The following is a 24,773-nucleotide window of genomic DNA, read 5'->3' on the forward strand; positions in this document are numbered from 1 at the left end:
AGTGCCTGCAGTAGTGCTGGTGTTTGTGCCCTGGCCAGCAGCTCCTGGAGTGTTCCAGCAGTGTCCCCAGAGAGCCTGTGTGAGATGGAAGTGACACCTGCCAGAAATGAGTGTGGATATTCCTAATGCTGCTGCCTGGGCCGTGTCCCCCAGGCCATGCATGTGCCAAGGGAGTGTTCCCACTGCGTGCACACTCAGAGGCAGAGGAGCTTCACTTAACAACAACTGTGGTGGCTTTGGGTGTGCAGCTCCTACCTCCAGGTGGGTTTGAATTCCTGCACAGCTCGGACACGTCTCAGCTTCAGGATGATCATTTCATGGAGCTCCTGCAGGAAGGTTTCCAGCCTGGAGTGGACCAGGAATGCGTGCAGGAGCTTGGCAAGCTCTGGGGTGAGCTCTTCTTTGTAGTCTGGACTGACATCTGCAAAAGGATCCTAAAAATGCAGCGAGGGGAGAAGAAACCCAAGGACACATTTGAGCAGCTGCAGGCAGAGCAGGGCAGAGCAGAGGAGCTCACACAGCGGGGCTGGGGGTGCCATACCCTGCCAAGGCGCAGCAGCTGCTCGGATTTGTGGGCACACAGGAGCTGCCACAGGGCCATGCTGTGCCTGAGCTGGCACCGTCTGAGGGCCTGGAAGAGAAGGACAGCTGTGGATGTGAGGGATGTCCTTGGAGCCCGTCCCCAGCCTGCCCAGGAGAGCTCATCCAGCACTCTCACCCTTCCCCAGCTGCCCTCAATAATCCAGGTTTTGATACCACGACAGGCAGAGGGAAAGTGAGAGGGCTCTGTCACACAGGCTAAACCAGATTTTACCCCACAAAGGTCTGAGCTGTGCCCTCAGGACTCACCTGCAGCACGTGAGGGTTTGTCTGATCCCCCATCTGCAGAACTTGCTCAATGTACTCAGTCAGCAGCATGTCAGCGTTCTCACCAGCCATGGCCAGGAAGCCCAGGGTGATCTCAGTGAGGGACAGAGCATCACACACATCACTGTAGGACTGCAGCTCCCCACTGATCATGTTCATCACAGAACTGGGCAGAGCACTCTAAAAACCACAAAGTCACACTTGATATTGTTTTGGAGCCATTCCTTTTTCTGTTCCAATTGCTCAAGTCAAGGAAGACAACAGAGCCCCAGATTTAGGAAACTGAAATGCTGAACTATTTCAGCATTTCCCTTCTCTTTGTAAATCCTGACTGACAGCACAAGGCCAGATTGCAGGTACCCAAGGCATGCTGAAAAATCAGCAGGCAAGCCTTTGGATGGACAAGGGAAGGCACAGAAAACCCTTGGAAAAGCAGGGATTTCATGCTTGCCCTGCTTCCTGCAGTGCAGGAACCCACCTGCTCCAGCTTGTTCCTGACATCACTGAACAGCTGCTCGTAGTTCCGGTCGTGTCTGTGCACCAGGGTGGGGATTCCCTGTCAGGACAGAAACCCATGGATGTAAACCCTGGAATGCTGCTCCCAGAGCCCTCCTGGCTGCACAGCCCTGCCCCTCCTACCGTCAGCGTGATCAGTGGCTTCCCCTGCAGGAACTTGCTGATCACTTGCTGCTGGATCCTCTCCAGATCAAAGTCCTGCAAGGTCTCCCCTCCCTTCTCCATGCTGTACTGGCAGTTGGACAGGATCAGAGGGATCAGGTCCTTCTCCACCTCGTAGCTGATCAGGTGCAGGTCGGCCACTTCCGCGGGGCTGACCCGGTACCTGCAGGGAGCAAAGGGCTCGTGGTCAGAGGGAGAGGCCTCTGGGGAGCAGGGAAAGCTGCCTGAGAGGGAGCAGGGGGTGCAGCAGAGCCCAGGCAGCAGCACACCTGTCATCCTCCTTGGTGTGCCTGTGGACAGAGTGCACCAGGTCGTTGTGCAGCCCGATCAGGTAACTGGCCAGCGCCGTGGAGCACAGCCCCAGCCCCTGGCGCCGCGGCAGCAGCACCTCCAGCCTGCTGTCCAGGCTCAGCTCAGCATCACAGTAGCCTTTGGGCAGCTTGATTTCCCCTGGAATACAGAGAGCAGTGCTTGAGGGGTCCCAGAGCCACCCAGGCTGAGCCAGGGCAGGAGGAGGCACCAAGCTGAGAAAAGCCGTGTGCTCGGTGTTAGGGACAAGCACAGAAGGAAACAGGTTCAGGTGAGAAAGGAAACAAGTTCAGGTCAGAATAGTACAACAGGGAAACAAATCCCTCCCCTTGTACCTACATTCTTAAAATTCAATGGCCAAGCTCAGTTTTGAGGATATGCCTCAGCATCAGTGATGGGAGGAACCTGAACTCAGAACAAGGAGAAAGGCTGGGAAAGAAGCTGCTCACCATTGGTGTCCAGGGAGCTTCTCAGCTTGTTCCAGACAGACAGAAACACATTCACTCTCCTCTCTAACAGGTCCCTCATCACATCTGAGAGACAACAAAAAGATAAATCCACAAAACACCTTTTACTGGTGAAACTCTCCAATACAGGGATCTTCAGAGCACACCACTGAACTCCAGGCAACTGTTCAAGAGACTGAACAGACACCAGACACCTTTCTAAAGGTATCAAATGGAGTCATTGGCTCAGTTTGTTACTTTTCCATTATTGTCTGCTCTTGCATGACCTTTATGTACTTTTCCATAAGTACTTAAAAGCATCAGTAATTGTACTTAAATACGATTGAAGGAGTTGCCACAAACTTCATGAAAGAAAGGGAAGAATGTTCATTCCACTCTTTAGGCAAGCCCTGCTCTAGGGCTGAGCTTAAAATGCCCACAGAACCACTGCTGCACTGCACAGAACTCCCACCCCTCATAAAAAATCTCCTGTGCTTAATTCCCTTGAAAGTCATCTGGTAACTTTTCCAACCCTATCCAAGTCTCAGTTCATTTGGGTGAGAGTTAAAAGGAAAAGGTGAGTTTTCCCCTTCACTTTCAACTGGACAATCCAGCACTTTCTTTTTCATTAATTACAATTTTGGCAGCATCTCCTCACCTGAGTGGGGCTCCCTGAGGAATTCCCTGATGGAGCAGTGTTTGATCTCTGCTGTGTTCTGGAACTGCCTCACCAAATCCCTCTGCAGAGCCAGAATCTCTGGCAGGAATTTCACCAGCCTCAGCTCATTTTCCTGGAAGAGGAAAGGGAGCCTGTGGGTAAGGCTGTGCTTGGACACACCAGTTGGGAATACTTTTATGGAGTTACTTCTTAAATGTTAGACAACAATATCTTCCACGTTCCTTCTCAAGATCACAGCAAGTACTGAGATATCCAAACGTGGTTTAGTCCTGGGCAATGCCAGGCTCTCAGCCCTGTGCCAGCCCCACCTTCTGCAGGAACTTCCAGAGGAGAGGGACGGTGTCCTTGGCATTCTTCTGCTGCACAACGTGGCCCAGGTTCTCCACAGAAACCCTCCTGCGGCAGCTCCACATCTTGGAGTGGTGGACGTGGCTGTCCCCTGGCAGCTGGGACAGGAATGCAGCTGGGTCCCCATACACTATCTTCACTATGGGGTTGGAGGAGATTCTCTCATCCTCTTGGATCTGGCGGTTTAACTTGAGAAGCTTTTTATCTAAATCCTGCATTAAAAGAAGAATAAATTATTGGATAGTGTGAAATACCTTCAGCTGAGCTAAGCCATTTCTGCTTTTCCAGCTATACAAATTCATGCCAGAGCAACTCCAGTCTCAGGCTCCCATTTCCCCAGGTAGATAAAGGTGGCTAATCCTTAACCTGCAGCTGTGCCATGGATGGGCTGGCTTTAGGAACAGTGAAAAGTGCAGCACAGATATTACAGCACATCAGATTTCCAGTGGATTTTGAACTGCTCAGCTACTAACTCTGTATAGCAGATTTCTCACCTCCAATTCAGGAACAATAATTGTGTCTGCAACAATTTCTTCCCATTTGTTTCTCATCTCCTTGGTGGACAGAAACTCATCAAACTGCACCAGCCCTGCAACAGGAATATTTTACCTCTTACATCTGCAATATCTCAGTGAAAAGAAAGCACAGATTCACAGGTGCTAGAAGTTAACTGAGTATCTTGGTCCAGCTGGAGAGTGACACCCAAACATCACACAGTGATCCAGGGTTCCAGGAGCTTCATGTGAATGATGGGGACATTTACACAACTCCTTCATAACCCCAGAAATACTGAAGGTTGTCCAAGGTCAGACCATGATCAATGACAGAGTGAGTGAAGCTTGGAACACTGACTGGTGCTGTCCCACCCTCCAAACATGGGCTATTTACACATTAATGCCTCTGTGCCACAGTGACTCCAGACCCCACCACGAGCCCCACTGTGCCATCCCTCTTCTCCCAAAGAGCTTCTGGGAGTGGCTGAGAGGCAGCACAGAACAGGGACTGCACACAGCACGAGCTGAGTGCTGGGAGAGCAGCCCTGCTCAGAGCTGCAAGCTCTGCCCATCTGTCATGACACTGTTTTGTCAATAATTCATTTTCAGAGTTATTGACTGCACCAAGCCTTGCAAACCCCATGTACTCCACTGAAAGAAGCAAACAGCCAAAAATTCTTCCCTCCCTAAGTAAGAAGCTTCAAACTCTCTATTTTCCTCTTCAGCTCACTGCTGCTGTTGGAAGGGGTTTATCAGCAAGGTGGCTGCATGGCCACAGCCCTTCAAACACACCCAGGTGTGACAGGACAGGTGGCTTTCCTTACACTGGCCTGGCTGCTGCTGGGGGGCCTGCAGGAGGCTGCTGAGCACCAGGTGCAGGAGGTTGATGGTGTCATCCACACTCTTGCCCAAAGTCCTGGTCAGCTGTGCCAAGTCCTCCTGAATGTGCTGCTGCAGGAAGCTCACCACGTCATCCACCGTTGGCTTGATAATCCTCCCCAGGGACTAAAGACAACAAAGGCAAGAGTTGAGCACAGCAAAAAACATCCAGGGAAGCACAAAGCACACAGAGCTCTGTCCTGCCAGGCACCCCCACCTGTGGGATTCCTGCTACCTGTGCCCATCAAGGCAGGGCTGGGTGGATGTGCCTGCATGGAAGTGCACGAATTAACCAAAATCCCTCCTGGGCAAGGAGAGAGGGAATTTGGGTTTTGCATCCTAACAGACTGCCCTGGCCACTTGGCAGTGTGATGAAGAGGAGCAGCAGCACACAAAGGCTCCCCTACATTCTGTGTGAGCACTTGGAAGCCTTTCTGGAGGATACCTGAGGGTCTCTGGAGGCTCCCAGCAGCATGGACAGGTGGGTGAGCAAACGGAGCAGCACAAAGACCACAGGGGACACGCCCCTGTCAGACATTCCCAGTGTCCTCCTGTGCTCAACATCTCCAAGGATGTGGCCAGTCTGAGTCCTGTCCTCATGAATCCTGTAGGAAAGTGCAGGTATGGGGTTTATTTTAACCTAGACAAACAAGACATCTCTGATACCCAGCAATGCCTTTTTGACCCGTCATGTCTTGGAATGCCATAAAAGCTGCCACAATTCAAATGCCACAGGGGAGTGAAGGCTTCCAGTCAGTTTTGTACACAGAAAAGCAAATTTCTTTGGTTTTGCTGCCTGATTACCCTTGCACATCCCCTGCTTACACCTTCCAGAGAGCAGCATGAAGTGCTTGGTACCTCTGGCCTTTGAGGGCACCACAGGCCAGTCCTACACCATTGATCCCTGCACAGGCATTGCAGCAGAGCCCACCTGGACTGATGGAAGCCCTGCACGGGTTTGTGGTTGGTGCCTCCAATGGGGACGTGGCAGTCAGGACAGCGGCTCATTTCCATGGGGAGCCCACACTGGGAAAGCAACAGGAGAACACTGAATTCCAGAGCAACAGCTTCTCCAGCAGACAGAGGGAATGAAACAAAAATCCAACCTCTAGGTGGTTAATTCAGTCCCTGCTACAAACTGGGCCTCTGCCTGATGTTTCCCAATCTGTGGTATAAATGCTAGGGGTATTCTAAATTTTACATTACAATGACAAAATGATCAATAATATCGAGTTTAGAAGTGGAACTCTGCATCAGAACATTCAAACCAGTAAACAAAATAAAACAGTTTATTGTAGAAAGCTTTGTCTGCTTAAACACCCACCAGTCCCAAATTCTTACCTCTCCCACAGTGGAGAAGTGGCCATTGGGACATTCTGTGAAGAGAGAAACAAACAGGACACTATTCTAAGACAGATTTATAGAGCCCCTGTTATTCCCTTTCACTGGTACCATCATCCTGGAGCAAGAAACATGCTGAAGATCTAATCAAAAGCCCAAAGGACTGACAGGCCCACACAGGAAGCCAAGGAATTTTTCAGTGCTGCTTCTCCTTGAGAAACAAGGAATGAAAGCCTGACAGATTCTGCTGCTGAGGGCAGGAATGCTCTCACCCCCCCTTCCCTGCTGCAGGAAGGTCCAGCTGGGGGAAGCAGAGACAAAGCTGGCCAGGAAGGTGGCAGAGCTCTCCTCTCACACCCTGTTTGTGTTGCCTTTGTGCCCCCTCATGCCCTGTGAACAGCTGCAGGCTGAAGACTAAACAGCACTGGATGTCCTTTGGTGCATCACCCGCACAAACTGTCTACAAATCTGGATTTCCCATGGATAACTCGTGCTGAGGAGTGTGTTTGTCCTCACATTTGGAAGAGTCTCCCTCTCCAGACCCAAGGAGTTGCTTCCCCAGGCAGCCAGCAGCACTCACCATACCAGTGCAGACCTCGCATGTCCGTCCAGGTCCTTGCCTGAGCCATCATGTCCTCGGGCATGGTGGGCAGAAAGGAGTGCTGGGGAGGGAAAGGGGAAAACAGGCACAGAAGAATCTGTGAGTCAGCTCTGTCCTGCAGCAGGCACTCACTGGGTCACTAGAGATATCTGAGAGCAGAGGTCAGGCAGGTGATGCAGATTTTCAGATTCCCCTCTTAGAACTGTCAGCATTGTTAAGACTTGCACGTGCACTCCCCAGCCATCCTGCAGTGCATTGCTGATGCACCCTGGCGTGTTCCCTCACACCTTGGGCAGCCAGGAGCAGCTCCCTGCCCCTGCCTGAGCAGCCAGAGCTCTCTGAGCAGGCAGGTCAGCACAGGGGGAGCCGCCAGCTGCCCTCAGCCTCGCTCGCACAAATATCAGCAAAGGTATTTGCTTCATCCTGCTCAGGATGGAGAGGTGCCTTGACAAGATACCAGGCCAGAGCTTGGTGCTGTGCTAATTGACCCCAACAGCACTGTAATAATCCCCCCAGTGTTTCACAGCTCAACCAGTGAGTTGGAGCACTGCTGCTGGGAAAGAAGATCCAGCAGACAGAGGCAGGAACCAGGGATGAGCTCCGTGCCCTCACCTGCATGCTGTGTGCCTGGAAGGCCAGGTTCCTGAGGGGCTGCAGGACAGGGCTGTGCCCACAGAGCAGCACAGCAGCCACGTGCACAGCCATCTCCAGCAGGGCTCCCTGCTGGCCCCGTGGCTCCACGGCCAGCCCGGGCAGGGTGTTCTTCACCAGGGCAGCTGCAAGGGGCTGCAGCTCGGGGGAATTCAGCGCCTGGCAGCTCTGGATGAACTCAGTCATGGCCTCTGTTTGCTGAAAGCACAGATTGGAAAGAGCTAAAGCCATCAGGGTACTGCCCTCACCCAAACAAAGAGCACTGGCAGCTGCTTCCCAGCGTGGGTTGCCCTGCTCCCAAAGCCTCCCCAGCCTGCTCAGCTCGGGTCATCACCCTGGCTGGAGCACAGGAGCAAAAGCTCCTCCAACCACTGATTCAGATCCCCTTCCTCCTTACCCACCAAGCAGGTTTGTCACAAGCTGCCAAAGGGGGGTGTCCTACCTGCTGCCTGGGACGAAGGCTGGGATCCCCATACAGGGCAGTGACCTCTCGGAAGATGGCCAGGAGCAGGTAAGCAGATTCCAGAGCTGGGGGGCTGCTGGAGGCCTGGGGAAGAAGCAAGGATGTGGCTGGGAACAGGCCAGAGCTGCCCCAGCTACAGTGCTGGGATGTGCAGGTGGGAAAGTAAAGAAAACGTGCTTGAGCAGGAACCCCAGGTGCTGGGCACAGACACTGCCCAGAGGGACCCTGCAGAGCTGGGGCCCTGCAGGGCTCTGGGGGGAGGCCAGGGCCCAGCAGGGCTCTGGGGGGCACTGGGCTGTACCTCCTGGGCCTCGAGCAGCCCCTGGGCCGTGCCCTCCATCATGGCTCGTCCCACGGCGTCGCGCAGGGCCCGGTAGCGCTCCCCACACACCAGGAACCGGTCAATGTGCTTGGACTGGCTGTGCTGCACCTGCCAAGGCAAGAGCCAGCACAGCTCTGGGGACAGCCACCCAGCTGGAGGAGGCACAGTCTCCCCTTCCTCCTGAGCCCTGGTGTCGCCCTGGGTTTTTAAGATTTTCTAAGCCTTCTGATGTTTACATTCTTGTAACAAACTTTCTCACGCACTTTCTGTAAATAACTTATTTACAGAATAATAATAATAGTTTTGCATGCTTTTATGGAGGAGGAGAAATTTGGTGGACTGTTCGTTTATCCAGTGTCATTGGAGAGGTGGCACTTTCACCCTCCAATGCACTGTCACTTTTGGAAATCTATAAATGTTGGAGTCAGAAAATAAACTTCCCTTTTCCACCTCGAGAACAGCAGTGTATGCACGTTGTGTTATTTCGTGTCCTATAGTGACACCCTGGGGCATTTCAGGCTCCCCAGAGCAGCAGCAGCAGCAGCCATGGTGCTGCCAGGAGAGACTTCATTTACCAGAGAGCCAGGACAAGCCAGCTCCCAACCACTGCCACTCCGGCCCGACCCCAAGAGCCACACAACAGTAGGAACACCCCAAAGCAGCACAAAGTGAAGGCAGAGAGGGGACCAGAACCATCACCAGGAGATGCCTCCTGTCTACCTGCTGCAGAATTTCTGCTGGGAACACCCAGCTGAAGCGTGGCTCTGTGACCAGCTTCTGAGCAAACTCCATGCCGTGCTGGCTGGCAATCCTCCTGACCAGGTACACGCGGTGCCAGTCGTTCCTGGCACGGCTGCAGAACCTCTCCACGCTCTCCAGGTAACGCTGCTCCTCCCTCATCTGCTCTGGCTCTGGAGGGGAAAAAAGGGGCTAAAACAACGAGGCAAAAGCACATCCCATCCTGTAAAAGTTTTCTGTCTGCCCCAGCTGTAGCACCAAGTCCCTTTATTAGTACTGTGTTATTACACAGAAGAACTTCAGAGCCCTCCCTTCCTCGGGTGTTGTCTGGAGCACTTCCTCAGCCAGATTTCAGACAATGATTCATTTCTTTGACAGGGAAGGTATAAACTCGTCAATATAAACTCTTAATCCCTTCTAGCTGTGCAGAGCTCTCATTCATATAAAACAATAACCCTTACAGCAGTCCTGGGTCTCAAGCAGCATTTATGCTTTAAAGTTCAATTTAGTGGGCTCTAAATAAATCTCAGTGTTAGCATCAGGAGGATAAAATAAATCTCCTTCCACAGTAACTACACTGGGGTCACCAGCACAGCCTTGCTACCAGCTACAGAGCACTGGTAACACCTGGTACAGGGGACAGACATGACTGATGCCCCCAAGGAAAAAGGGAATTGCTGCTTTCCTTCTTGCACCACAACAGGTCCTAGCAGGGCACAGAGCATGCCCGTGCCCAGCCCAGCTGCCCTGCAGGCAGCATTGCCAGCAGAGCAATCAGACTCACGTGTGTGCTGCTGCAGGTGGAAGATGAGCTCTGCAGCCCTGCCCAGGCACAGGCGCACCTCGGCCACGGCCTGCAGATATTCCACAGAGGCTTCCTGGGGAGCCCTGCTGCTGCTGCTGCCTGGCAGGTAGTGCTCTGGAAAGGCTCTGTCCTCAGGCGCACTGCTGCCATGCCCATATCCCAGGCTGTTCTCCGACTTCTCACACATGGAATCCTAGAGAGAGGCCAGAACACTGGTGAGTGGCAGAGCCACCTCACCCAGCCACCCTTGTGTCCCCATGGCACCCAGCTAACCCACCCTGGGGGTGCCATGAGCACAGCAAACATCCCTGAGCCTCCAAACCATCCCTGAACCACCCCTGAGCCTCCAAACCACCCCTGAGCCTCCAAACCACCCCTGAACCACCCCTGCACCCTCCAAACCACCCCTGCACCCTTCCAAACCACTGCCATTGCCCCCCATCCTAAACCCCTGCCAAACACCATTTTTAGGATGTGCCCCAGCTGCCCCACACTCCCCAAGCCTGGAGCTGAGCAAGAGCCACGAGCAGGCTGTGAAAACACACATTCCATGTTCCAAAATGCCAAGCTCTACCTGTCTGTCCCTTAGCAAGAACACAAATGGTGATTTTAACTACAAAGTCACTTAAAAACCCCCTAAGTAATAAAACCTCTGCCCTGCTGTCACGTTTGTTTCAAGGTGTCCAAAGCCCTGAAGGTTATGCAGGGGGAGGAAAGGGAACAATCCAAAAGGCAGAATGATTTAAGTTCTGCACAGTGATTTAAGGGTCTGTGGAGACAAGAAGGCAGTTCAGCACGGGGCTGCTGCCATGAGAAAGGCCCTGCTTGCTGCACTCCTGGGCTGGAGGTTGAGGTTTAACACCCAGACTCTTGTCCAAGGAAAAGAATTTCTGTAACACTGCAAAGGCACACAAGCCTTTCCTTGAAAAGCAAGGCTCATTCCTGAGAGCAAGCTCTGACCAGGTGATTTGGTATCAACTCCTACTGGGCTTTCTAGTTGGAAAAATAGTTACATACACAAGAAACACGCCTAGAACTGCAGGAGGATTTCTGTTCTTGACTCTTTTTACTCATGAAACTGCAACAGTTTCACGGCCCAGCTCTTACCTCCAAGCAGTTGACAAAAAGCAGGTAGAGCTCTTTTTTGTCATTTTTCTCTAGGAGCTCGTTGTGCTCCACCTGGGACAGGTAACGCTGCACATCATCTTTGACTTCATTGAAGCTACAGGAGAGAGAGAGACCCTGACACAGCTGCCATGCTGACAGGACTGCCCCTGCTCCAAACACAGCTCCCACAGCTGGCTGGGGTCACTCTGCATCAGCTGCAAGATGGAGAAGCCCTTGTGCCATTTTCTGCAGTGACATTTGGCAATGAGCTGGGCTTTGGTCATCAGCAGAGCTCAGTGAGCACTTCAGGACAAAAGGCACCTGGTTCAGGGGCTGGTCACACCTGAGAAGGGGCTTTTGAGCCCTGCCTGCAAAGGGAGGCTGGGAGGGCTGTGGGGATGGGCGGGTCTGAAGAGCAGACACAGGATCAGTTTAAATCCTGATTAAATCTCAGTGAATGAGGAGTCCTGCTTTGCTGATCTAGATCAGAGCAGCTTCTCAGCCACCTTGCAGAACCAGGCATCCACCCTCAGCAGAGGGTGAGTGAGGGACAGCCAGGTAAACCTTGCACAGGCTGCTCCCACTGCACCACAAGCCAGCCAAGCTGTGTGACTAATGCAAAGATTGTGAGATTTTGTGGTGAATGTGAGACTCAATGAAACTCAGGGAGGTGAGGAGAACAATGGGATGGGTTTGATGAGGAACAGAGCTGAACCTGGCCTGGCCTAACCTGCCTCAGCTGATTGTGCCCACCTGTACTTGAGGAGCAGCTTCAGCATCACAGAGCGGATGATGGGAGTCTCATCCACCTCATCATTGAAAGGGGACAGGAATTTTGTGTAGACAGCCGGGTGATCTGTGGAGACAAGGGAAGGACAGGGCTGGCAGGTGAGAGAAGGTGGGGACAGATCCAGCTCCATAAGACAGTGGGAGGGTGAAGGGAGCTCACCTGGGTCCTTCACAAGGCTTCTGTGAACAAAGAGCAGGTTCAGGAGCCTCTGGATCACCTCTGGCTCAGGGGGCTCGTTGTCCTTGAAGCACATGGTGGTGACCATGTCAATGAAGAAATTGTTGCACCTCTGGCGGAACAGGGCCTTCTTTGCTATGGCAGCTCTGGGAGGGGCAAAACACAGAACCCCTTAAACCACAGGGGAATTGAGCGCACACAGGCAAAAGTCACCCAAGGGAGACACTTTTCAACCTTCCCAATGAGATGATCCTCAAGGTCCCTTCCAACCCAAAGCATTCTATGATTTGCATGTTTTTACAGAGGCTAAGGCAGCTTTCCCCTTTGTATAAGCAACAGAACAGACACGACCCGTTCAGTTCCAGAGGGATGAAGCAGAGCTCACCCCCGACTCTGCTCGTGTTCATAACCTCAGAGTTGAGAATTGCCTCACAAAGCCTCCCCACCCAACACCCCCCCTTGGAGAGGGTGGCTGGAGTACCTGAGCTCCTCAGAGACAGTTAACTGCACCTCCTCCACAGCAGTCCTGCAGCAGGGACAGTACATCCGTGCTGGCACCAGCCACTGGCTGATGCACTTGTGGCAGAACGCGTGGGTGCAGGGCAGGCAGACGGGGTCCTTTGGCTCTCCCAGGCAGATGGGACATGGCTCCAGACCATGCCTGGAATCCAGAAACAGCAATGAGCTCAGCTGCTCCCATCCTGCCTCCCCAAAAGCCTTGAACAAGATGTTCAGCTGTAGCTAGACCAAGAGCTGGCTCGCTGCTCAGCTCAGGGTGCAGAACCAAGCAGGGTCATGGCTCTTCCCCTGGCTTCCACTGCACCCATGCAGCAGTGCCACAAGCGTGCTGGCAATGTCCCTGCAGCCTGCCCCAGGGCCAGTACCTGTAGAGCCTGCTGCTGACCTCGTCCTTGCACTGGCACAGCACTGTCAGCACTGCAACAAAGGTTGGATGAGACTTCATGTCTGAATGGTGCTGGAAACACTGCAGAGGAAAAGAACAAGGCCCAGTGACTCAGCTGCAACACCTGAGACCAGAATTGCCACCATCAGCAGAAGAGGGAGGAGGTGAAGAGGCAGCTTTGCTCACCTTGGCAAGACGCAAGGTGTATTTCCTCATCAAGCCCTCGAATTCGGGCATGAGGGCGCGGATGCCCAGCAGGATGTGTTCCACAAAGAGTGCCATGGCAAACACACGGCTCCAGCAGGCCCTGGGGGGACAGCAGGAACCAGGGCAGCCAGGCCTCACTGCTGCTCCTGCTGCCCCCCACAGCCCCCCTGCGCTTCTCACTTGCTCGGCACTTTGGCTTCCCAGAGGGGCTTTTGTCAAGGACAGAACACTCCAGCCCAGGGGGCTCAAGGGCCTGGCCTGGAGGCAGCACTGCAGCAGGACCAGCAACACTGCACACACCTTCTCACACCTCGAACTTCTAGCTCAAGAAATTTCTACAATGCCAATCACAATTACCTGCACTTTCTTCACTTCAAATAAACTAAACAAGGTCTGAGAAACTGGGGTAGAGCTCTGGGATCTCTTCCAAACACAAGAGGCAGTGAAATTCCCCATCTCTTGAGTCCTTATGCACAGAGGATGAAGTGGGGAGACACTGCTGGTTAACAGGAACCTGAGGAGAGTTTTAAATAACCCCTGAACCCAGATGGAATGCACCAGATGATACTGCCAAATTTAGAGAGAAAATTTGCAGGAGATGAGGGGAAAAAAAATGTGGTTCTTGCTGCTTGGTATGCAATTGAGCCCAGCAGGAATCTGGAAAGGTTTGCAAAGCCTGAGAAAAGCAGTACCAGAACAGCTTCAGGCTGCTCCAATGCCCCAGAGCACCTCCAGGCAAAGAGCAGGGCTGTGAGCAGGGCTGGGTACCCACCTGAGCTCCCTCAGCAGCTGATGGCAGTGGCTGCCCCTGCGCTGGGCACCCTCCTCTTTGCACAGGAATTCAATGGGCATGTGGAGGTTCTTCACCCTCTGCAGCCAGAGCTCAGGGGGGGCTGTCTGCACCAGCTTCTCCAGCTCCTCAGCACACCCCATGGCAGCCAGCACGTCCAGAACCTGCACACACACAGGGCCAGGGGTAACAGCAGCAGCATTTCAGAATTACTTGCGGACCCTGGGCTCTCAGTCTGGTTTGCTACAGCACATGCTCTACTGAATAATGTCCTACTTGATTATCTCAAACCAATTCTCATGTTTGTGGCCTGGCTCGTTAGCATGTCCTATTAACTAATGCAAAAGCAGGGCAAACTATTCTAAAACCTGCATGTAGCAATAAGAACACGTGGAGAGCTTTGTGGATAATTGGCTGGCTGAGAAAGGCCACTTTGATGTGATACCGTTGGATAAGGTTAGGGGAAACAAGCTGGGGATTAAGTAGTCAGTGCCCAATCACTGACAAGGGTCATGGTGACCTTGCTGCAACATGAAGATGGAGGAGAAAATCTTTTGCCAGAAAAATGAAGATAGCCTAGGTAGAATAGCCACAGGAATGTAAACATAGAAACAAATAATCATTAGAGCATAGAAGTAGGTGTGGTTGATTCATGTGTGTTTTAACCAATAATGAGCTCAGCTTTGCAATATGTATAAGCTTCATTAACACCAATATAAATATGTGTGAGCTATCAATAAACTTGGAGATTTGTTGTTCACACATATTGTGTGCTGCAGTTCTTCTGCTGACCCGACAAGAACACAGCAGATCATTCCCAATTCTGAGGAACCCAGCCCGTGCTTCCCCCTCTGCTGTGGCTGAAACCCAAAGGAGGCTGAAGAGCAGAGCAGGCAGAGCTGCCTGCCAGGCTGAGGCAGTGACTCTACCATCTCAGAGCGGGGCACTCTGCATCCCTGCTGGCCCAGGAGGTGCCCAGTCACACGGGGGTGCACAGCCAGGATCCTGGAGAAGTTCTGCAGGCGGCTCTTGAACTGGCTGTGTGCCAGGTGGGCCCAGGGCAGGGAGGGCACCAGCTCCTTCCTCCAGGGGGACTCTGCCGCCCACTGCTCCACGCAGGACAGGAACGCCACACGCAGACACTGCAGGGGCGGCACACACAAAGCCAAGGGTGAGAAAGAACTTTCACAATTCATCTTGTACTGCAAAGCCTGGCAGAATTCTCTGAAAGATGAGAATTGCTTCCCTACAAAGACAGCCTTAACTGAGTCAGTTTATCCAGGTTCTGCCTTTCTGAGTGACCCGTGTCCAGTGTCTGCTCTGGGGCTCCCCTGCTGCTGGGCTGTCCCAGAGGGGACTCTCCCCAAGGCAGGACTGATTCAGGAGGACACATTCACAGGCATCACACTCTTCTCCCCATCCAAAGGATTTCCAGCCCCTGACCTGCAGCTCCTCCTGGGAGGACACACCGATGGTCAAGACAACAAAGTCAGTGATGTAGCACTCAAAGAGCATCTGCCTTTCTCCTTCAGTCAGAGAAGAGATGAATTTTCCCAGGGCAGTTTTCTGGAAGTATTCCACAAACTTCTCAGCATGGCCTGGAAAACGAGGATGCAGAGAAAAGCTGGATGTTAGGAGGAAGCTGGCTTTGACACAGCATCTATCCTAGAGACACTGACACCTCATTAATCACTGATGCATCCAGCACTCCCCTCATCCAGGGCACTGAGGAGGGACTCAGGCCAGGCTTGTCAGCCCAGCACCGTGTTGTATTTCTGCAATCTCACCTTGTCATTAACTCCTGGCTGCTCCACAGCACTTTGAATGCAAGGGCACAGAACAGGTGAGAAAGATGAATGGTGAGAAGCACAAGAAGAGCTGCCTGCACAGAACTCTGCTGGCTCACAGGAGCACAGAGGGACTGAAGGTGACTCCAGTGACAGGAGGGGCACAGCAGTGACAAACCAGAGCTCAAAGGGCAGTGGATGGAGATGCTGAAGCCAGGCTCTCACCTTCAGTGTTTTGGATGTACTGAGCCTCCAGCCACATCTCTTCCAGGTACTCCTTTATCCTCCAGCTGAAGGGCATCTCATTCCCAGCATCAGCAGATACCATCATGTTGTTCTGCACCAGGATTATCTCTGGCTGAGAGCTGGGGGGTTAAAAGGTCATGAATGCACAGGGATTTTGTCTGGAAAGCAGTGCAAACAACAGAGGCAGAGGCTGCAGAAAGCAACTGAGCCCTAGGAGGGAGGGGACAGAGAAGGGGAGGGAACTGCAGGACCCTGAGGAGCACAGGCTGTGAGCAGTGCCCTGCTGCCTTCACAGGCAGCCAACAAACAGCATCCCTCTGCTTTGGGGGGTTAGAGCCAGTGCTGGGCTGCTCCTGCTGCTGCCAGCCCAGCCCAGCCCTCCTGCTGCTCCCCAGGCTCACCTGTTCTTCCCCACACCAGGAGGGACACTCAGGAATTTGGAGTCACTGAAGATGAACATCCACAGCTTTGTCACCCACTTGGCTCCTGGCCTGGCCAGCAGCTCCAGATTGCCATTCCTGTCCATGACAGCAACCAGGAGAGCCAGGAAGGGGGTGACCACCTTCTGCACCCGCTTCCACAGGGTGTGCCTTGGGGGAGAGAGATGCAGAAACCCAGAGGGAAAGTGAGCACAACACCATCAGCAAAACAGGGGGTGCCTGTCCTGAATAACTGCTGACATTTGCATGTGACAGAATCCTAGTGCTGCCTTCATGGAAAGAATACAGCCAATAAAAAACCCTGCACTTCTCACTCCTGGCTCACCTGTAATGCCACTGTTCCACTCCAGCACTTGTGCATCCCTGTCCCAGTACAGCCCCTTCAGCTCTAACTCACCCTTCCCCAGGAGAGGCTAAAAATGCCTTCAGGGAGTTTCCAGCACAGCCTGGAGACTGGCACTGCAAATGTTCACAGCAATTACACACAGCTGCTGTCTCTGTTGCACAGGTACCACTTGCAGACCCTTCCTGGGAGCTGCAGGTGACAAGGCAGTGCTCACCTGAAGGTACCTGCCTCCTGCAGAGCACTGAGGTTGGAGGCCTCCCGAAGCACCCAGTTCTTTGGGTGAAGGGAATTTTCTTCTTGCTTCTTCAACAGGCTGGAGAGACGAGCCTTGGTTATCTTCAGGAAAGAGGCTACAAAACAACAGGGAGCTTGTGTTTTCTGTTCCATTACCTTGGACCCAAATATCCCACCAAGCACAGCATTTGACAACTGTTCCAATAATTGGCCAACTTGGGAAAAAACCAGCCAGCACAGCCAGAGAAAAAGCCACCACTTAAACAGCAGAAAAGCCCTACACGCACCCACACACTGCAGCAGACACACGTGCTTGGGAGAGTCCCCTTGCCTGCACCACAGCAAGGACCTCTGCAGCCCCAGTGACCTGTTTGGGTGGTCCCCAGATGCCCAGGGACTCCCTGCAGCACACACCTTTCAGCTCATCCTCTTTGGAGAACAGGCCAAGCAGAATCTCAATCCTCCTCCTGCTGCGGCTCAGGTCCTCGTTCTGGTCCCTCAGCATGCCCACAGCACTCTGCACACAGGTCCTCAGCAGCACCGTGGTGTCCAGGATCTCCCCCTGCCCAGGAAACAAGGGCAGGGCCCTGGAGTGACCCTCGTGGCCCCAGCACCCTCCCCTGGAAGGTTCCCAGGGCTTCCTCAAAGGGGCTCTGCCCATCCATCCCTGCTGCCTGCCCCCATCCTCAGCCCTTTGCTGTCAGGAACCTGATGCAGCTCCTGTGGCCCTTCCAAACTGGCCTGTGACACAGCATTTGTGCTGAGTTCAGACTCCTGCAGGGGCAAGATTCAGCAGTTTGAGGAAAGAAATGGAACTCATCAATGTGACCAGGGAAAATGTGCCCCTCCTGAGAAATGCTGCATGTCCCTGGTGCTGGCCATGCCCAGCTGAGCTGCCAGGGGCACATGAGGCAGTGTGAATGTGGCTGCAGCACAGCCAAGCCCTCAGCCAGCCCCAGCTCAGAGCACACAGCTGGAGGGAGGCTCAGGACCACAGCTCCCACCTCCAGGGGAAGAAAGGCAACAGAAATTCTTAGAGCTGATGTTTAAAAATCAGAGGGATGAAATGACTAAGGAATTAGAGAGTCCTTATTTCTTCAGTGATGCTGAATTTGACTGGGCAGGGGGGAGGAGGAACTTGTGTCTGATTAGTAAGTAACATTCATGATGCAAATACTGCTGATTGGTTTCAGGTGAAAGGGACACAAAAGGTGTGTGGCACCCATGGATGACAGAGCAGAGAGCCACAGTGACAGCTGAGAGGCAAACAAATGTATTCTGAACTGACCTCCTGGTGCTCTGCCCCTGGCACTGGGGTTCCAACCTCCACCTCCTCCTGCTGTGCTTCTCCACTGGCAGGCAGAGCTGCAGCTAAGGTGTAGAATGTTCATTAGAAAGCAGCAGTGCACTCCTGCATCAGTCAGATCAGAATTGATTTTAGCAACTGCATCCCAGAGCAGCAGAACATCTGTCAGGGAGCCATTAGCACCTGCATGAGTGGCTGAGATTCACCTCTCAAACACAGGCACAGCTGCTCGGGCTGTCAGGCCTCATGCAGCAAGAAATGTGACACTGAGCTAATGCTAAAGCTCTCCCTGACTCCTGTCAGGCACTGTGGTGAAAGGAAAGAGAGTAAGAAAAAGCTGAGGGGAAAGAAAGATCCTTGTCAGCCTCTTCCATGCAGCACACAGGCTGCTGAGCAGTGCAAATGCCACACTTTTGTCAAAAAGAAAAGGGAAAAATACCAAATTAGCTTGCTTGATGACCTAAAGTTGTAGGAATGAATTAAATACAAGTCGGGAGCCATGTGGGGACCCCCCCAAACCCAGTGCTGAGCAGGGAAAGTCACCAGACACGCTGTGCCAGGCATCAGCTGCTGTGGTACCAAGTGTGGGACCACAGCTCCCCCTCGCCCCAGCACACAGCTCACCTCTGGCTGCAGCTGCATCCTCAGAGAACACCTGGCTGATGGTGAGGTTCTGCAGGGCTGTCAGGTCAGAGGTGATGTCCTTGGACCTGCGGAGGTCATCGATGTGCACCGACTGCCACAGCCCTGCAGGCACAGAACAGGGAACCACTCCCAGCCTTGTTCTTCCACAGCAGCTCCCCCAGAATTACCTGCCAGCCCCTGGGTTACCTTCACAGGTCACCAACTCCCACCTCTTGCTGCAGGAGGGGAAAGCACAGTGCCCTCAGAACCTGCTGCTGCAGGATGTCCCTGCCTGACAGTTCCAAGGTTCTGAGGCTCTCAGAAGCCCCAGACCCAGAGGAACCTTGCTGAACACGTCAGCACCTACTCCAGAGCCTCTGGAGGACAGCACTAACACACAGTGACCCTCGTGGCTGCATGCTGCTCTCCATCACTGCAGAGGGGACCTGTCTGTCAGCAGGCAAGGCAGGGTGCTCCCAGCCAGGACTGCAGGTATTGATCCCCTGGGCAGCCCTGTGGGACAGGGATGCAGCTCTGACAAGCCACAGGACACACGGAGCCCATCTTCTCGGCATTTAAAGGAACAGTGAGCAAGAGAAACGACTGCCTGAAGGGACAGATGGGCACACCCACCTCCATGGAATCCCACGTAGGAGGTGCTTCCTTTCAGCCGGGAGAGCTTCATGATAAAGTAAACAAAGACAGAGATGGCCCCCAGGTCCACCTTGTTGATCTCATTGACAACGGTGTACCTGCAGCAGAGAGGAAATGCTGGTGGCACAGCAAGGGCACACAGAGGCCCATGGACACGTGTCCTGTCCCAGAACACACACAGGTGACTCCCACTCCTTCCTCCCAGCTGTGGTGCTGAGCTGCCACCTCCAGCTGCGCCCTGGATCATCCCGTGACCCTCAGCCCTTCAGGAATTCTGCAGCCAGTGGCCAGAATTCACACTTCAAAGGGGATTATCTGCTCATTTCACCCAGCTTAGTTTACTCTGACTCGGGTTATGGATTACTTGAAATACAATCAGTACATTTAGATTCATTCTGCTACAGAATAAAGGATTGCACGTTGCTGAGTGTGAGATCCCCAAACAGCATCAATAACCAAGCACAGGGAGGAGTGGCCAGGCAGAACTGAAGCACTCCACACCCACTCACTTGGCTGAGGCAATGAGCTGGGCATTCTGAGAGCCATCTTCAAAGTCTGTCTGAATAATGAGGACTTTATTTCCTGTAGTGGAATCCAGGAAATCCCTGAAGAGTGAAAAGAGATTTAACAGAAGTCACTGAGTATAAAGATCAAACATTAAAGACCACAGAGCCAGTCACTCCACATTAGCTTTGGCTGCTGCAGGAGGGGAGAGAAAACCACCAAACCCCATCTCCTGTGATGGAGCTGACAAGGTTTGTCCCTTATCAGCAGATATTTGGGCAGAGCCAGCCCGGTGCCAGCACAGCCTCCCTTTTCCATATGTGCTGCTCTGAGTGCTCTGCCCACACACCCTGCACACAGTTGCCAGCCCATTCCAGGGAAAGCCCAGCTCAGACTCACCGGATGCCCTTCAGGAAGGAGAACTCGGTGTCAAACTGCTGCAGGAACAGCAGCTGGGGCCTCTGGGCCTTGCCCTGCACCTCCCTCTCCAGGCAGGCAACATCGGCACTGGTGAGCAGCCGGGAGAAGGTGGTGACCTGGGGAGAGAGGGGCAGCAATGCAGCACCTGCAGTGCTTGCAGGGCTGCCAGCCTGCTGCAGGTAGCTGCACGGCCTGCTGCACAGCTGCATGGCCCCCCAGCCTGCTGCACAGCTGCACTGCACCCCAAAACCAGCAGTTATTTGCCAGCACGCAGCTCTGCACACCCAGCACTGCAGCGCACGCAGGCAGTGCCACGCTGCGGCCCTGGCACACGGAGCTGAGCGGGGTCAGGAGGGCCGGCAGCGCCCCGGCAGGGCTGGCAGCGCCCTGGCTGGGCTGGCAGTGCCCTGGCTGGGCTGGCAGCGCCCCGGCAGGACCCGCAGCGCCCCGGCCTCACCTCAGTGAAGGCGGTCTGGGGCCCAGCCCCTGCCCGCACGTGGGCACCCAGGAAGTCGGCAAAGGAGGTGTGCTGCTGCTGCCTGAAGTAGGTGTGGGCCAGGGAGGGCGCCATGAACACGCCCACGGAGTTGCAGAGGCGGATGACGGCGTCGGGGGTGGCACAGTTGAGCAGGGCCAGCCGCGCGCGCTCGGTGACGCGGGGCAGCAGCTCGGCGGGCGCGCAGGCCTGGCGCAGGCACTGAGTGCCCTGCAGCACCAGCGAGGCGCAGGTGTCGGCGTGGTAGCCCACGAACACGTCGGCGGGGCTGTACTGCTGCTGGCTGATGAAGTGCTCCTCCGTGTTGACCGCCGTGAACTCCTGCACCCAGCGCTCCAGCTCCTGCACGGCCTCCCGCTGGCCCTTGTCCAGCACGGTGCTGATGTCCAGGTAGTGCTTCTCCAGCCGGTTGATCAGCGGGATGGGGAAGTGCTTGTACACCACCTCCTTCTCCTCGATGACGATCAGGCGGAACTTGTGGTGCACCCTGCACTTCACCCGGTGCGTGCCCAGCCCCAGATCCACGTACTTCTGCCCGGCCAGGTACACGTAGTACTGGTTGAGGGCGTCGTAGAGGCTCTCGTAGAGGTTCTGAAGGTTGAGGAGCACAACCATCTGGCCCGCCTCCATGCACACCTTCACTCGGTTGATGTTCCTGCATATCTGGGTGTATTCTTGGTCCTTGGGAAAACTGGAGCCAAAGATGATTTCTGGCTGCTGGCAGGCAGTGAAAAAAGCCTGCTGGAGGATCTGCAGCGCAGCATAGTTCTCAGTCAACACCAGCAGGTACCTGCAGTCCCCATCCTCAGCAGTGCTGTAAATGTTCTGTCGGATCAGCTCTATCCTACTGATATCATGAGCATGTATCTCCCCTTTTTCTAGCAGCTTGGAAGTGAATATTTCCAAGGCGTTGACGTCGTCTTTGCCACCGAAGTTACGAAGAACCACTGTGGCGATGTCCTGAGGCGTGGGCTCGCTTTTGGAGCTCTTGGCTAAGGCAAAAAACATCTTTATCAGGCTGTAGTAGTCACGGAGGCCAAAGAACTCCCTGTCTTGGGCCTTGCAAATGTTCTCATATGCATCTGCAAAGTGATGGAAATACTGCTCGACCTTCTGCAGAGCCCCTCGTGCTGAGCAGCAAATGCCCTTTGCGCTCTCGATGAGCTCCTCCCTGCTGGGGTCACCACGAGACACAAAGATGCCTCGATTCATCTTAGCGGGGTCCAAAGCCCAGTTGGAAATCCCAATGAAGCCAACTTTTTTGTGAGGAAGAGGGACATCATCTATGCAGCCATCCTCCAAAAGTGGATGCAAAGTCTTCAAGGGCATTTTGGGAGAGTCTTCTGCCAGCCCAATCTCATCCAAAACCACCACTGACACATACTCGTCCAAGTTCTTCCCTTCCTGGAATCGAGCACAGTGCTTGAAAGTGCCTATGATGCCCTCTGGAGTGGAGAGGGGGCTGCACTGAAAAGACACGAGATGGATCTGCTTCAGGTCCTTGAACAGATCAGAATGAGCTGCTTGGCCCTGCATAGCATCGGCCACGATGGTTTTTGCCAGGGATTTGGAGCTCCCAGGCTTCCCCACCAGAAAAAGAGGGATTTTCAGCTCAATACAGATGACCATCATGAAGACATTTTCCTTCAAGGCCAAGTTCCTTGCTATGGTATCCCGGAGCGGCACCCCACTCAGGAATAAGTCCTGCATCAGGGTGATTTCTTCCAAAATCTTTTTCTGGGTATCGTAAGGCTTTGGGAGGACCTGGCTGATGGCAGTCCTGTATGGTTCCTTCTCTTCCAGGGATGCGTGGTAACAGACCCCGACCGCCAGCACCAAGGACCAGATGACGCTGTTTCTGTCGCCGCTGCCCTTGGGGGCTTTCCTCTCAGCCAGGTACTTCTCCAGCTCCCTCAGCAGCATGAGGCTATGCCTGTAAAACCACTTGAACACCTCCATGCAGCGCTCCACGTCCCGCAGGCTGACGAAGCTGCACTCATCGTCCCTCTGCCTCATGTACTGCTGGGAGGCAAAGAGCACCTCTGTGACCGTCTTCACCTCGTCCTTGGTCGTGAGCAGCAGCTGCTCGGCCACGCGCTGCACGATCTGCTGGATGTACATCTTCTCCGTGCAGTTGTTGAGCTGCCCGAAGTCCCAGACCAGCGGGATCATGCTGGGCGGGAGCGCGTGCACGCGGTACACGAGCTGCCGCAGCGGGATGGAGCCCAGCTTCTCCCGGGTGTCGTCAGCCTTGACCCGGTAGCCCAGCCCAGCCAGCTCCAGGCGCTGGATCATCCTGTCCGTGTGCTTCCGGTAGGGATTGCAGGCTGCGATGATCCTCAGGCCAGAGCCAGGGACCAGAGGCTGCCCCTGCACCGTGCGGTCACACAGAACCTCCTTGATGCTGCTCACGGCCTCTGTCGTGTTGGCTTCGTCGAAAAAGAGGACGGTGTCCAAGCCGTGCTGCTCCTTGTTGGATATAGCCAGGGCTTCTGCTTCTCTGATCCTGGCGTAGATCATCTCTGCAGTGGTACCTCCATGAACCTTGACAAGCTTCATGTTCTCCACCTCGACAAAGCTTCTGCGTAACTGGCACAGGAACTTCACCAGCCTGGTTTTCCCACAGCCCGTTTCTCCCATGATGACCACGGGGATGTTGCAGCGGAATCGCATCTCGATGGCCAGGATTTTCAGCATGTTGTCTGTGGTGAGCTCGTACGTCTCATCAGGGTCAAACACCCAGGGGAGCCCCAGCACCATGCAGAGCCTCTCGAGCTTCTCGTTGCGGGGCAGCTGATCAAAGGGCACGTTGAAGGGAACCCTCTGCATTAACAAACCCTGATAGAGCTGGGCTGTCATGATGTCCTTCTTGATGACATTCCCATTCAGAGGATTGATGGCATCAATGCAATTCCTGGTCTGCTGGAAGTGGAAACCAATGAATGTCATGGACACACGATCCTCATTGAAAAACAGGTAGGGATGAGGCTCTGACTCCCACTTCTTCCTGATGCGGAAAGGAAGCAGATCTTCCTCCGGAACGTTCTCCAGGTGGGAGGATTGTCTTCCTGAGCTCTGGTCAGAAATGCTCAGGGAGGGCGTCGCAAAGTCCCGCGCCATTAGAATCATGAAGCCAACCACAAAGTTCTTGAAGCCATTCAAAGTGTCCCCGACAAAGTCAGGGTTGCAGAAGACGGAGGCTTCGCAGTCTCTCAGCTGAACGTTGAGGAACCAGGTGAAGTTGCGGAGCTCTGCCCAGGAGGGATCCACGACCCCGCAGTGCAGGAGGAAGAGCTGCAGACATTCTGCAGGGCTGCCTTCCACCGAGAGCGCCTCGTAGCAGAACCTGTCCAGGTTATGGCCCTGGTCAAACCTCTTCAGGTACTGGAAGGGTCTCTGGAAAGCCTCACTGCAAAACTCCTCCTTGTCCATTCCCACATCCTCGGCACGGTTCCCAAGTGTCTCCATTTCTAGCACTTCTTTGGGAGACTTGCACGTTATTTTAGGGAACACATCCAAAAAGTGATACTTCTGGTTCACTGACATCTGGAGAAGAGAAAAAGCAAAGAAAAGGTCATCACAGAGCTGTAGCCTCACTCTTCATCAGCTTCGTTAATCTGTTCTTAAAAGTCTCCTTGCCTAAAACCACAGACCTGAGGAACAGGAGGCAGCCTTTTTCCCTGTGCATCCCTTCTTCCACCTAAAGTGCACCAAGGAATCCTCTTCCCTCCTACATTTTCCTTCCAGGAACATGACCCTGGCATCACCTCCAGCCCCTTCTCAGGGCTACTTCAAAGAAAACTAAACCCAAGAAACTGCTGGTATTTATTCCACTTGCTTCTACATTCTGTTCTTACAGATGCATATAAATATTTCCCTACTTTCAAACATGCAAATTAACATGAGTGAGATTAGATTTTGCATTTTTATGTTTCCTATAAATGTTACAGTGGGGGCAGTGAGGCTTGGACTAACATGCCTTCAGAAATCACCAACCCAATGAAACCAGACAGGCCTAATTTGCTGTCTGGTATTAGTATTTGTTGTACAAGGTATTAGTGTCACCTTGTACAACATCAGGGACAGCAGCTTGTTATGGGATACAGCACACCCCCAATGA

General features: G+C 53.7%; 1 protein-coding gene across 5 annotated transcripts in view; it reads right to left on the reverse strand.

Moving 5' to 3' along the window:
- Positions 1-24,773, reverse strand: part of RNF213 (ring finger protein 213) — a 46,465-nt gene that overhangs the window by 842 nt on the left and 20,850 nt on the right. For 3 of the 5 annotated variants that reach the window (XM_071451485.1, XM_071451486.1, XM_071451484.1), the window contains exons 27-65: positions 20,615-24,199; positions 20,137-20,273; positions 19,743-19,838; positions 19,213-19,331; positions 18,580-18,702; positions 17,938-18,020; positions 17,064-17,211; positions 16,630-16,765; positions 16,031-16,219; positions 15,609-15,748; positions 15,040-15,194; positions 14,526-14,738; positions 13,579-13,760; positions 12,786-12,906; positions 12,580-12,680; positions 12,177-12,356; positions 11,678-11,841; positions 11,482-11,584; positions 10,729-10,843; positions 9,601-9,814; positions 8,799-8,989; positions 8,058-8,186; positions 7,736-7,840; positions 7,255-7,491; positions 6,622-6,703; positions 6,042-6,076; positions 5,632-5,726; positions 5,146-5,305; positions 4,646-4,826; positions 3,822-3,916; positions 3,288-3,539; positions 2,959-3,091; positions 2,304-2,387; positions 1,815-1,995; positions 1,507-1,708; positions 1,346-1,423; positions 850-1,047; positions 542-631; positions 256-434 (exon numbers count right to left, since the gene is read on the reverse strand). In XM_071451485.1, the coding sequence (XP_071307586.1) occupies positions 256-434; positions 542-631; positions 850-1,047; positions 1,346-1,423; positions 1,507-1,708; positions 1,815-1,995; positions 2,304-2,387; positions 2,959-3,091; positions 3,288-3,539; positions 3,822-3,916; positions 4,646-4,826; positions 5,146-5,305; positions 5,632-5,726; positions 6,042-6,076; positions 6,622-6,703; positions 7,255-7,491; positions 7,736-7,840; positions 8,058-8,186; positions 8,799-8,989; positions 9,601-9,814; positions 10,729-10,843; positions 11,482-11,584; positions 11,678-11,841; positions 12,177-12,356; positions 12,580-12,680; positions 12,786-12,906; positions 13,579-13,760; positions 14,526-14,738; positions 15,040-15,194; positions 15,609-15,748; positions 16,031-16,219; positions 16,630-16,765; positions 17,064-17,211; positions 17,938-18,020; positions 18,580-18,702; positions 19,213-19,331; positions 19,743-19,838; positions 20,137-20,273; positions 20,615-24,199 (9,011 nt within the window). Of the gene's footprint in view, positions 1-255; positions 435-541; positions 632-849; positions 1,048-1,345; positions 1,424-1,506; positions 1,709-1,814; positions 1,996-2,303; positions 2,388-2,958; positions 3,092-3,287; positions 3,540-3,821; positions 3,917-4,645; positions 4,827-5,145; positions 5,306-5,631; positions 5,727-6,041; positions 6,077-6,621; positions 6,704-7,254; positions 7,492-7,735; positions 7,841-8,057; positions 8,187-8,798; positions 8,990-9,600; positions 9,815-10,728; positions 10,844-11,481; positions 11,585-11,677; positions 11,842-12,176; positions 12,357-12,579; positions 12,681-12,785; positions 12,907-13,578; positions 13,761-14,525; positions 14,739-15,039; positions 15,195-15,608; positions 15,749-16,030; positions 16,220-16,629; positions 16,766-17,063; positions 17,212-17,937; positions 18,021-18,579; positions 18,703-19,212; positions 19,332-19,742; positions 19,839-20,136; positions 20,274-20,614; positions 24,200-24,773 lie in introns of those variants that run through there. The other 2 variants (XM_071451487.1, XM_071451488.1) reach the window with 2 other exon arrangements.

The sequence above is a fragment of the Agelaius tricolor genome, unplaced genomic scaffold (assembly GCF_023055355.1).
Source record: "Agelaius tricolor isolate 1412-34295 unplaced genomic scaffold, bAgeTri1.0.p SCAF_32, whole genome shotgun sequence".
NCBI classification, from domain to species: domain Eukaryota; kingdom Metazoa; phylum Chordata; class Aves; order Passeriformes; family Icteridae; genus Agelaius; species Agelaius tricolor.